Source organism: Nannospalax galili, unplaced genomic scaffold (genome assembly GCF_000622305.1).
Source record: "Nannospalax galili isolate Female #2095 unplaced genomic scaffold, S.galili_v1.0 scaffold744, whole genome shotgun sequence".
Lineage (NCBI taxonomy): Eukaryota > Metazoa > Chordata > Mammalia > Rodentia > Spalacidae > Nannospalax > Nannospalax galili.
In genome coordinates, this window is record NW_008351509.1 from 1,908,317 (window position 1) to 1,921,962 (window position 13,646).

The 13,646-nt window shown below is 40.1% G+C and overlaps 1 protein-coding gene across 3 annotated transcripts in view; it reads right to left on the reverse strand.

The window, feature by feature from the left end:
* Positions 1-1,163: 1,163 nt before the first annotated feature.
* Dcun1d2 (defective in cullin neddylation 1 domain containing 2) overlaps positions 1,164-13,646 on the reverse strand; it is a 31,639-nt gene continuing 19,156 nt past the window's right edge. For all 3 annotated transcript variants that reach the window (XM_008848430.3, XM_029553724.1, XM_029553723.1), the window contains exons 5-7: positions 7,309-7,391; positions 4,324-4,420; positions 1,164-3,280 (exon numbers count right to left, since the gene is read on the reverse strand). In XM_008848430.3, the coding sequence (XP_008846652.1) occupies positions 3,201-3,280; positions 4,324-4,420; positions 7,309-7,391 (260 nt within the window). In that variant the 3' untranslated portion in view covers positions 1,164-3,200. The remainder of the gene's footprint in view (positions 3,281-4,323; positions 4,421-7,308; positions 7,392-13,646) is intronic.

Consider the following 13,646-nt stretch of genomic DNA (forward strand, 5'->3'; position numbering starts at 1 on the left):
TCCAATAAAAGGCTTCAATGCTAGAGTGATGAAGAGGCACCTCAGCAAATGCAAAGTGGGAAACTGGCCACACCACCTTAAGCTTCATGTGCTGAAAAGTCCTTGCCTGCTTATGAAAACATTAACAAATATGAGGCTGAGGTAGAGCACAATTTGTAAAACCCAGCTCTTACTTGAAATGAACTAAGATGGCCACCTCCACATCAGATGCCTCAATCACAACCCCTGTAGGGAAAGACATCAGGCAGCCCTCCTGGGACCAGGCCTGTCAAACCCAGAACTGGAAGGGCTCACCTGGACTTAAGAAACACCCTTGGTAAGAACTTTACTATGGAGTAAGACACCCTTAAACAAGTATACATTGCATCACTAGCTCTTGTTAAACGAGGTTCCGGAAGTTTCTTCCAGCTAGCACAATTCTAGCATCTTGGTACAGTCCTTCAAAACCAGAAGGTATACATTTCCTATCCAAATCCAAGACAAGACAGCAACCAGAAACTGGCAGGAGAGACAGATACCCACTTCAGGTAGAATAGCACAACAAAAGTGTCTCAACTGTCCATGGAGCAAGTCCAAGGCTGATTTGACTCACAGGAACTTTTTCAAAGATGCTGGGGAACAATTTCCATACTATCTGGTCTATACCACAAATAAGATGATTCTCACTAGTTTGTCCATGTGACAAGTATTGACAGAGCCACCACTTTGACAGGAATGGTAGATATATCAACAAAAGCTGGAGGAATGTTTACTTTTGTCCCTTTAGAGCATAAAGTTTGAAATGTATTTAACAACACAACACTGAGTATGTCACTTAGAGATGACAATGTCTATTCTAGAAATTCCTGGCAAGTAATCTATAAAAGAAAAGATCATATGCATTTCCTAAACCTCTTGTGTTTTGGCAAATTTGTTTCAAACATATCATAGCTGTATCAGTACATTCTGATATACAACTCATACATGTCTAGCATATTATGTACTGGGAAAGGAACCTGTCTGCCTCCAACATGCTCATTTATCTGCTGGGGTGTCAGATGCAATGTGGCAAGGGTTTGCTCGCTGGTTGCTACAAAGGGGACTTTTTGTTTTCCTCTGACAAACAGTAGGGGCTTGATGTGCACAGGTAGTATTTGTGCAACCAAGAATAAAGGAAACTGCAACACCAGGAAAAATACTTTATTTATGGTTTCTGAAGTTTCCAGCAGTTTTGTAGCATGCACAACCCAAGTGTAAATAACAGAAGAAACAGAAAGCACAATTCTTTGAAAAGCCTTTATCCAATTATTAGTATTTCACAACCTATTGACAATCCCATAGAATTTTAAATTTTTAAAATTACATTTATTTCTTTATGTATGTATGTGTATGGGTCTACGCATGCCATGATGCACATGTGGAGGTCAGAGGACAACTCAAGGGAGTCAGTTCTCTCCTTCCACTGTGTGGGTCTTAGGGATGGAACTCATGTTTTCAGGCTTGGTGGCAAGTGCCTTAACCTGCTGAGCCATCTTGCTGGCTCTCTGTAGAATTTTATATCTTAAAAATAAGAATGTATCTATAATTTATAATCATCTGAATTCTATAAACTTCTCTGAACAGAAGTTAACTACATATCAAGGATCCACAAAGGTTGTAAGAACACTTTGCTTTCTAGGTTTTTATTAAAGCCAGTCTTCGTTATATTAAATAACACTCTGAATCAGAGCTCAAAGGAGATGTCCCAGTTTTCCCTTTTACAGACCTGAAACAGAGAAAGGTTGCATGGCTTGCCCTTATGGATTACTAGTGATGTTCTCACACAGTGAGGGGTTAGCCCTGTGGAATCTGGTCTCCTGTTCTAATCCTCCTCCACCTCTGTGAGATTCCTGTTCAACATGTAGAGTCCATCTTGTTGCAGGGCACACATGCCTCACAGCTGTTTCCTAAATCAGGAGAATGCCCCATATCAGAAGCTGCCTGAACAGCACATTTGGAATATGCTTTCTATATATAGGTATTGAACACACCACTGTCCTGAAGTGGGTCCAGCATATCTGCGCCATGGCCGGGCAAGGCAGCAAGGCACACTTGTGATGCCAAGTCTTGGCAAATGTGAGGTAGGGTCAGCACAGTGATGTTCAAAGCTTGACACCAGATGAGCAGGCAGTATCCAGGCCTTCCATGCCTGTGGACATGAGCAGATCTTGACCAGGCAAACATCGGAAAAGCGGGTGGTAACACAACATAGTGACATGGTGCAGTGACAGGATGCAGACAGAATGTGGCTTACAAATGAGATGGAGGCTTTGTATGTGGATTATTTTTGGACAATGATAAATGGTTTTTCTTCTAAATGCATATGGCTATCCAAGGGCTGGACACTGATGATATTATAGATAGGTAAGGAGAATCAGTGCATTTGATTTGTAAGTCTAATTCATTACTCAAAAAGAAATTATTTTTCATGGAAAAATTTCCATTTAAATATAATAAAATATCTTAAAAAAATAATAAACTTTTTAGTAGGCAGCATCCAGGCCTAATAATAACCTTATTAGAAGTAAAAAACAGGCCCACCAGTTTGTAAACAGTTTGAGATAGAACTGCTGGAATAGCATCCTACATATACCATCGCTGTGCAAACTGTAACGATGTCTTCAAACATCTAGAGAGAACGAAACAAAACAGCTAGCAAATCTAGAGATCTGATAATTCAAAAACTAGTCATCTTGAACACCTGGCACCAAGATTAAAAAACACTGGGCTCTCTGACAAGGCCATCTTCATTAGGGCACATTTTTAACAATTTGACTTGTATAAAAATAAAATATCCTCCTGAAGACACAGACACTGTTTCTGAAGTATAATTACAATATGATTCGGCAGTTTTGGTAACTGCTGGTGCTCACCTTAAAACCATGAACTGAACAGCATGCTTTGCAGCCTTGCAAACAGGCTCTATGTTGCTTTCTGTAAAGGTAAGTCATGCAGGAGTCTCCTAAAGCAATAGCTTTGACGATGCATCCCTAACACCCTGAGGCAACTCTCCTCTGAGGAGCTTCTCAAGTGTCCACACACCAGCCACTGCAGCCTTTAAGCACAGTAAGGATTCTCATTTCATAAATGGACAAGGAGAACTTCTGTCAGCAACAAATGCACACAGCTGTCTCCTTGCAGGATGTAAAACATGTTACTCTCCATCCATCCGACTTTTCCATCTAGAAAGGGCCACGCTTCCCACCTGTGACTACTGGTCGTGCATATTCAACAAAATCATCTATAAGTACGGGCCATGCTCCTAAAGGAAAACAAATAGATTTTTTAAAAAAATTTTATACCTGCCTTTTTATATTCAAAAAATTGTTTCCCTGATTCTAACATTTAAAGAACTAAAATGATTTGAACCTTATACGGCTGTGTTTCACCAAATGACTAGCTGAAGTCACCCAGTTCTTCTGCTCCAGGAGGCAGTGAGTGAGTGGCTGGTGTCAGGGCCTTGGGAACAGACCATACTCTCACTGACTGAGCCCCCACTGTAGCCTCTCAGGCCTCAGCCAGCCTCTAGGCAGTCAGACCTACTGACTGGAAACGGAAATAAGTGGACCTATTGGTTCCTGGGATTCAAGAAGCTGTCTCTCCAGTCATGGGCATCCTTGCCCTGTCTCCTTAACAGAGACCCCAGATCTACCCAGTGCAGAGTTCCATGGCTCACATGGCTCCTCCACTGTGCTGGCACTTACTGCCTCTCACATTCTTCTGGTAGACAGATTAGTCTTACTAACAACTATGGATCCTACAAACCAAGTTGTCTACATGTAAGTATTCTGTCTTTCACAGAAAGCTTTCACTAAGTGTCTGTTATTAGCTGGTTATTGTGCTAAGTATAGAGGACACAGATGAGCTGACCAGTGAGGGGCACAACATGAACTGAATGCTGTCAGCGACAGTAAAACAACCCCAAGACAGGAAGAGTGAGGATGTCCCAGAGAAAGTCCAAGCCAGCTGTATCTGGGGGTGGGGAGACCATCCACATAGGACCAGCCCCCTCTCCCAGGGAACAGTGCTACTGCAAAGGAGGACCTTAGATGTCTCTGATGTGGGGTCTTCAAGTGTTGGGAGGAAATCAGGTATACATTTATGTAAGCATCTCCAAGTCATCCTAAGCATATTTTATGTGGTTACAGGAACTGACATGGAAATGGGTATAATGTCCCCAACCCTATGGGTGGGTAGCCCTGTTTGGCTCAGTGTCTGCCCCCTCTCCCTGGAGGTAGCTAGTTAGCATCCACAGGAGGTATGAGCATCTTTAGTGACCCTCTTAAGTCATATAGCTTCTAGTACCTTCTTCATCGTAGTTAGACAAATCATCTGCAATCATGTTTCCAAAATCTAGCAGAAGGTTCCAAGTATCCCTTGGAATTGATCTTTTGTGATGCTCCTAATACATAAGAGAAAAACATCCACCAGGTTAAGGTTCAGATCTTAACTCTCAGATATTCTAGTGGTTGGGGCACACTCCACTAATAAGTGATCCTTCTTAACTTGATGAGTAGTAATCAAAAATATCACAGATAAGAGTAATAACAGCACCTTATATAAATAGTATGAGTTATAGTAACAGTGCCAAAGTCCAAATAAAGAATGTTGACTTACTTGAAAAAATTAAATACTATTATTATATACTCCTGTTTTGGTCAACTAGAAGGCCAGGCTTTAAATCTCTTTTTACCTCCTCCCACCCCACATCTGTTCAGAAACAATGCATGACAGTGTGGAGTCATATTTCCATTTATCTTCTTTCCTTGCATCTATTTCTTCTTGTATACCAGGTATTTCTTGAATGCCATGGGATAAGTATCTAAAAATATCTTTGTTATTCGATAATACAGATATATAAAAACATGGAGACTAATGCAATGCCTGTGTCCCAAAGAGGCAAATCTCTGAGGTGAAACTGGGCCCCTAGTGCTACTCTCTTGGCTGACTTTCCCCTCATCTTCTGGAGAAGCACTCATTCCCTTGAACTTGCCTTCATCATGTCAACTTTTACATGTTAATACACATGTAAAGCCATAAGCAGCTTCTAAGCTTGATACATACATGTATATATTTGTCTTTTTTTTTTTTTTTTTTTTTTAAGCAGGGTCTCCCTGTAGCCCCAGCTGTTCTGGAACTCACTATGTAGACCAGGCTGGCCTTGAACTCACAGAGAACCGCCTGCCTCTGCCTCCCAAGTGCTGGGACCATAGGCGTGTGCCACCATGCCCAGCTATTTTTTGTCTTTTTAAATTAATTGTGTGTGTGTGTGTGTGTGTGTGTGTGTGTGTGTGTGTGTGTATGTGTATGTGTGTGTATAGTGTGTATGTAGGTCAGAGGACAATTTATGGGAGTCAGTTCTATCATGTGGGTTCAAAGAATTGCACTCAAGTTGTCAGACTTGGTGCAATGGCAAATGTCCTTACCTGCTGGGTCATTTCATCAGGACTAGTTTTATATCTTTTTTTAAAATTTATTTATTATTTTTATTTTATGTGTATACGTGTATTGCCTGCATGTAGGTAAGTGCAACCGTGTCATGCAATGCCCATGGAGGTCAGAAGAGGTTGTCAGATCCTCTAGAAATGGAGTTACGGACAGTTGTTAGCTGCCATGTGGGTGCCGGGATTTGAACCCAGTCTTCTGTAAGAACAGTCAGTGTTCTTAACTGCTGAGCCATCTCTCCAGCCCTACAGTTTTATATCTTAAAACATCAACTGCTACAAGATTGTAGGTAATTTCTATAATTTGTGTTTCCCGCCCCCAAAATTAGGTTTTAAAAGTATCCAACTGAGATGCCAATCTAACTTCATTTATTTTCACTGCTTTGTAGTCGTGTTTTATTGCCTGAATATTCTCATTTCCATTATCAGTTCCCCAATCAGTGGACACTGTCTATGTTTTTCTGTCCCCATGATGTGTGGCACCTTCTTGCTTCTGTGCATATGGCTGCAGGGTTCTCTGGAGGTCTGTAGTCTAGGTGTAATCCCTATAGAGTAAGAGAGTTTGGTGACACAGCCAGCAATGCCAGCTCTTTGAGGCAGGGGGAACTGAGGCAGGAGAAACTCATGTTCAAGACCTAACTGGGCAATTCAATGTGACCATGTCCAAAACCAAAAGTGAACTGGTAAAAAAAAGCTTAAAAAAAAAAGGTAAAAGAGGTCTTGGGTAGAGCTTTATCAGCCTCTGAACATTCTATAGCAAATAATGTGACACATGATGTAATGAACTCCTTGACATGAAACCCTTCCCAAGGCCCGCAGAGGGAATCTCATGGCCTCCTCTCTAAATTCATGCCCTCCACAGGCCATGCTCTATGAGCGCTATCACTACATGAAGAAACTTAAGCACACAGAAGGATCATGCTCAAGGCCACCAGAGTACATACTTTCTGGAGTCACAAATGGGGCACAGAAGGGGTGTTCCCCAGCCAGGCCACAGGGGAGCTGTGGGAAGGATGGCCTTCTTTCAAGGTCATGACAGTGCGGGAGGTCTAGGCATCCTAGGACTGTACTTTCTGGAGTCAGGAAATGTCCTTGCATCACACTCACTTCAGACAGCCCATAGCTACACTGGCTGTTTTTACAAGACAGGGTCCAACATAGCCACAGTGCCTACCACATGGCAGCCTATATTTAACATATACCACTAGAGCCTCCTGTCCATCCTGCATTGTTGTAGAATACATTTAAAAATGGTGTTATACTATAGACTCACATATGATGGCCAGGGTATCTATAGACAACAAGATCTGACCCACATTCTACAGCTGATATCAATTTGTAGCGAGTGTGATCCTGGTACTTTCTCAGCAGAATTACTGAGTTTAGGGGGTCTTCAGAGGAGATAGCAGGTTAAGGGCTGCTGAGGTTTGAAGATGATTGAGAAAGAATATTCTAGAAAAAGTGGCCTCTACAAGATAACCTCAGAGCAGTGCCCACCTGGGGCTCTGCAAGGTGGCATTCTGCAAGGTGGCAGATCTGTGCAGCTTCTCACCTGGTATCTGAGTATCTCTGTGTAGGGCTATATTTTATTTTTTGTGTATGACTGTTTTGCCTGCATTTATGTAGTATACCACAAGCATGCAATGTCCATGGAGGCCAGAAGATGGCATTGGTTCCCCTGGGACTACAGTTATGGATAGTTGTTAACTGCCATATAGGTGCAATGTGAGTTTTCTGCAAGAACAGCCAGTGCTTTTAACTGCTTAACCATTTCTCCAGTCCCCATTTTAAATCAGAAAGACTTCATTTTCTGATTGGGCACACAAAGCAAGAAACCAACACTTACCAGCAGAAATGTGTTCCAAAGATCTAAAAATTTAAACCTTCCAGACAATACTAGTTTCCAATATGCAACAGCCATTTCTAAATCTAGCAGAGAGAGAAAGAGAGATTAATAAATTTCAGTTTCTTTTTCTATTGAATAAAAATACTTGGCGATCTTACCCAAGAGGCACAGGAGGCCCAATCTCTATATAAGTGTTCCTGAAAATGATATACAGTCTAGTTTTATAAAACTGAGGAAATTTCTTGAAGAGCATTTGTGTATGTATTTGGAAATTCAAGTAGTTATTCCTAATTAACCAGTCTTGGAGACTTACATTCTACTTAACTATAAGCCTGACCCAATCTAATGTTATTATTAGTGTATATAATTTATTCTAAAAATAGGCTACTGCTATTTCCAAGTGATGAGCTGCAAATTAAACTTCAGAAAGTGGGGAACCAGTTCTTTCTAATAGACCTCATTCTTACATAAACTAAGAGAGTCGGTTGTCTTAGAATTATCTAATTCAAACACAAATTAGGTAAGTATTCTAAGGACTTTGAATTTCTCACTGCACAGTTAAAACAAATTTCCATGTACAGAGAAAATAGCTTTAACTGCTATAAAGACATTCAAAAATTAGGTTGCTTATCAATCAAAGTAACACCCCCTCTCTCAACTGGAAAGCAATGATTATTTCATAACTTCTACACAAATCTATGCTAGAGGGCTTCTCTTGAAGGTGTCTGTTTAATGGAAAATAATGTTGGACTTCAAGGAGGCAGTGAAACAGAATCTGTGGTCTAGTTTTCTGGAGTAGCAATTTATTCCTGCTTAATAGAAAATTTTACGTACTTTTTTTATATGTTAGACATTGCAAGTCCATTTGTTAAACCTGACCACTTTCAATTACGCTGAATAGTGCTCACCACTGGTAGGCAATAAAAACATAGCTATGTTCAAATAATTTCCTAATTACATATTTATGTATGTATGTCAGATATAATAATGGGAAAAGCAGATTAATAAACAAATTACAGTAATAGGTAACAGGTTAGTCTAAATGCAAAATATCCAACTAAACACTTTCAAGACTTCTAAATCTGGTTTGATCCCACTTGGACAGAAATTATTGTCAGAATTCTAACTTGAGATGTTGAGGGATGATTATCACTAACACTAGATAAGCCAGAGAGGAATGGGTAGCAACCAATGCTGGATAAGATGCCTATTCCCTATGGGCTTAGAGCATGTACTGCAGGCCTGATGCATCTTGAGTACCCTGGAGTCTCAATTGGAAAGAAGAGAGAGTCAGAGAGGTCTGAGTAATGGCATGTGGAGGACTTGCTAGACCTTACCTATGGGACCCGCAGTGTAAGGCTAAGATGATTAGTCTTGTCCTGCTTATAAGTCTACATCCTTATCCCTTAGGAAGAACATTAAGTGAGATCTATATTCAACTCATCTTAATGATGTAAAAGCGCTCATACTGGGAAATGGAGGAGAACCTGAGGAGGAAAGAAAAATAAAGTTTTATAGCACACACTTATAACCTAGTTGCTTCTGGGTTAGTTTTGGTCCTAGAAACCTTTCTTATAAAAGCACCTGATTTGGATGTGCATGAATCACATGATTTAAAAGTAAATGTATAATTTTTTAACATTTAATATTATCTATGTAAAAATGCGACACTGTACTAATGAATCTGGCCATTTGCAAAATAATAACTATAAAATCTGAAACAGCAGAACTTGAGACTGAAATCAGGGGCCACAGCTACTATGGTTTGAGATTGTTTTAGCATTGTTTTCTTTCCAAGAACCTCTAAAAAGTCCATTTCCTCGTGAAGGCAATGTTAGAGCACTAGTGAGAATTTACTCTTGTGATACTCCATTTAGGATTAGACAAAGAGGATGTGCCCTCTGTTCAGAAAAAAAACAAAAAACAAAAAAAAAAACAACAACAAAAGACTAATTATTGTGAAACCTCCTTAAAAAAACAAAACAAAATCAAGATTCTTAAAGCCAACAGATTCCAAATGGCAGCCAGTATAAAATACTTAAGTTTCTATATTAAAACAAAGAATCAACTTACTTATGCAAGCAAAACACTCATAACATGAAAAAAACAGTAAGAAACAAAACAAAACAAAAAGCAAAGAATTGGGCTGGAGTAGCTCAGTAGTTAAGTGCTCAACCTAGCATGTGTGAGGCTTTAAGTATGATCCTAGGAGCAAATGTACACATATCACTCACTCACTCACACACACACACACACACGTTTAATTATTCCCTTGCTTAAAATCTGTTGAATACAGAATAAAGAATAATCTCACATAAAAACACAGCAGCTCGATTCAATGAGATGTGCCTACAGTCTCAACACTTGGGGGTCCAGGACTTTAGAGCCAGGCTGAGTTACAAGAAACCTTGTCTCGAGGCTGGGTGTAGTGGTGTATACTTTTAATCCCAGTACTTGGGAGGCAGAGGCAGGTGGGTCTCTGTGAGTTTAAGGCCAGCCTGATCTACACAGTGAGACCCTGGGTCAAAAAAAAAAAAAAAAACCAAAAAAAAAAAAAACCAAAAAAAAACAAAAAAACAACCCAACAAAAAAACTCCTAAACCAAACCAAGCCACCCATCACTGTACAAACGATTCTAGCTAGCATGCACAGATACACAAATACAAAGGAAGAGGATAAAGTTCTCTTGATGCCACTCCTGTCAAGCACATCTCTTTTTTCAAAATGTGTATGAGTGAACTGCCTGCATGTGTGTAAGTGCACCCATGTTGTGCAATGCCCTAAGAGGTCAAAAGAAGGTGCTGGATTCCAATGGAACTGGAGTTATAGATAGTTGTTAGCCACTACTGAGACATCTTCCCAGCCCTGACTTTTACTATTCTTAATTAAATAATTAGCTAGTTAATTTTGGTTATTTGAGATGGGGTTTCCCTGGAAATCACCATGGAGACCAGGCTGGCATGGATCTCACAGAGATCTGCTTAACTATGCCTCCTGAATGCTGGGATTAAAGGTGTGTATCACCAAGCCTGGCTTTTTATTATACTTTTAATGTAATTTTATTTTCTCTCAATTACCTGTACAAAGCAAAGAAACAAATTCAATAACTCTTTGAGCTTCCTGGTGAATGATTCTGATCTTAGTGTCCTCAGACATAAGGAAAACAATCCTTGGTTCTCAGTAAGGGAATTATTAAATTTGTAGCTCTATTGACCTATTCTGAGGCTTATAAAATGAAGGCTAAACATATTAGGCCTCTATCTTTTTTTTTTTTTTTTTTTTTTTTTTTTGGTCTTTTTGAGATAGGGTTTCCCTGTAGTTCCAGCTGGCCTGGAACTTGCTTTGTAGATCAGGCTGGCCTTGAACTCAGAGATCCACCTGCCTCTGCCTTCCGAGTGCTGAGATTAAAAGCATGCACTACGACACCTGACCTAGACCAGTATCTTAAAACTTTCAGAAGACACCTGGGCCTTATAGTAAACATCTTTGACATAGAAAAAAAGAAAATTTTGTAACTATTATTTTTGTAATGTTGGGGATCTAACCTATGGCCTTGTGCATGCCAGGCAAGTGTTCTACCACTGAGCTACATTCTCAGCCTGAATTTTATTAGTTTTAAAGTGGGCAATTATTTTAGACTCTAATTTACAACCTCTTCAAAATTCCTATGAAATTAAAACATTCATATTGAATATGATAATGTGGGGCAGAAGTAGTGCTATGTGAGTGCCTGTGCAAAAGCCTCTACTTGAGCAGCCTACTGGTGTGAGGCCACCTGCCATTAATAAGCCCAAGTGAAGCACACAGGAAGTAAAATCTACCTAGCTCAGCCATTAGCTGCAATGCCAATTAGAGAACTCTGTTCATCTGTAGACAGAAGAGCTGCCCAGCCTGAATCCCTGACCCTAAAGAATTCTTGACAGTGATCATCATTAGAAACCACTAAGGTGGAGGTGGCTTATACGGTGATTACTAACCCAAACCGTGAATCTGTGGTAAGACCTAAGAACCTGCATTTCTTGATCTTCCCAAGGGTATTAACACTGTTGGCTTTCAAGAACTCTCCACAAGGGACTAGAAGAAATTCCTAAGACTGTTCCATATTTTCAAGTAAATGTGACATTATAAGATAGAAATTAAACACATGAAATTTAAGTGAAATGCTAAGCTTTTAAAATATTTTTCACTTCATTAAATAAAGGAATCTGTTAGATTGCAGAGTATTAGTAATTAAGACTGATTTTGGGGGCTGGAGAGATTGTTCCATGGTTAAGAACACTGACTGTTCTTGCAGAAGACCCAGGTTCGAATCCCAGCACTCACATGGCAGCTAATAACTGTGCGTAACTCCAGTTCCAGGGGATCTGACAGCCTCTTCCGTCCTCTGAGGGCATTGTATGACAGATGCACTTACCTACATATGCAGGCATAAAACTCATATACATAAAAATAATAAATATTTTAAAAAAGACTGATTTTTTTTCTGTTTCCCCCTTTTTAAAGAGATTTATTTATTTTTATTTATATGTGTATATATGTATGCCACATGTGTGGGGGGGTGCCCATGGAGGCCAGAAGAGGGCATTGGATCCCCTGGAGCTGAAGTTAAAGACAACTATGAGCTACCCAATCTGGGTGCTGGGAACTGAACTTGGGTCCTCTGGAAGAGCAGCTGGTGTTCTTAACCACTGAGCCATCTCTCTAGTCCCTTCCCCTTTGTTTTTTGAGACAGGGTCTTGCCATGTAGCTCAAGTGGTTCTTGAACTTGCAGCAATCCTCCTATCTCCCAAGTGCTAGGATTACACATATAAGCTACCATGCCTAGCTTCAAGATTTATTTCTAATAGAAGCTTAATTATTCGAAGATCATACTAAGTAAAAAACAAAATAGAAAAGCAACAATAACAACAAAAAACAAACCAACCAAACCCCAAGCATCTATTAAAGTTTGAAGGTGTTCTTTTAGGATAACTTTTTTTTTTTTTTTTCTTGGTCTTTTTGAAACAGGTCTCCCTGTAGCCACAGCTGGCCTGGAACTCACTATAGAGACCAGGCTGGCCTCAAACTCAGATCTCACTGCCTCTGCCTCTCAGTGCTTGGGACTAACTAAAGGCATGTGCTACCATGTCTGGCTCGGATAACCATTTAACACTAGGTAATTGCTGCTATTTAAAAACTTGGATTAGACTAATTATCACTTTGAAAAATAAAACTAGATAAGCCTCTAAGAATTAAACAGCTAAAAAGTAAAGCATTATCTACATTTCCATTTTAAGAATGATAATGACACTCAACTATACTACCCCAGTGGCAGGAAGCTGGGACGTAGGGCTCCTGTGCAGGTTGGGTGACCAGGGGAGTTGTGCTCAGAGAGGTGGAAAACAACGGAACCTGGCAGCATAAGATGAAAAAACAACCACAGTAGAAACAATCTTGCTCCAAACACAGCTGATCCATGATGGGTGACTGTGCCTTCTCAGACATTCCAAGGCCAAGTGGACCCAATCCCAGTCCTCTGTCATTCTGTTAGTTTCTAGAAAATACCAGCAATATGCTCTTGAGACTCCTGATGATATTTAATGAGGTGATGAGGTCCCAAACTGAAACAGGCTTCAAGTGTAACAGCTGTTTTTCCTCAGTCCCTTAGGAAAGGAGGGGAAACAAAGACTACAAAAGTCAAGAGCTTTAGTCTCCCAAGTAAAAACTCAAGTCATAAAAGGATGTCATTGAACTGAGCGAGGTAGTGACTCGGGAGGTGCAGGCAGGCAGATCTCTGTGAGTCTAAGGCCAGCCTAGTCTAGGAATGTAGGTCAGTGGTAAAGCACTTGTTTGGCATGTGTGAGGCCCTATGTTCAATCCCTAGTAATGGATGAAAAAAAACCCATAAACATTATGCTTTGAGAAATAAGTAATAATACAAACAGAAAGTCAGTCCTAGCTATCAGTACACACCAGAAACACACTCACAGAGTAGGTTAAAAGTGTAATCTTCGACTTCAAAACAGGCTAAAGGACATTTAGAAATGAAACAAAGTATGAAACACCATAAGCCATAATTTAAAAAAAAAATCAAATTAGGAAACAAACCCCAAGAACTATAAACAAATGGAACCCATCCCAGAATCACTAAACTAGGAGAAAGAACACCTGAAATAAAAGAGATAAAAGTAGGTCGGGCCGTGGTGGCGCACACCTTTAGTCTCAGTGCTCGGGAGGCTGAGGTAGGCAGATCTCTGTGAGTTCAAGGCCAGCCTAGTCTACACAATGAGTTCCAGGCCAGCTGGGGCTACAGGGAAACTCTGTCTCAAAAAGACCAAAAAAAAAATAATAATTTTTTT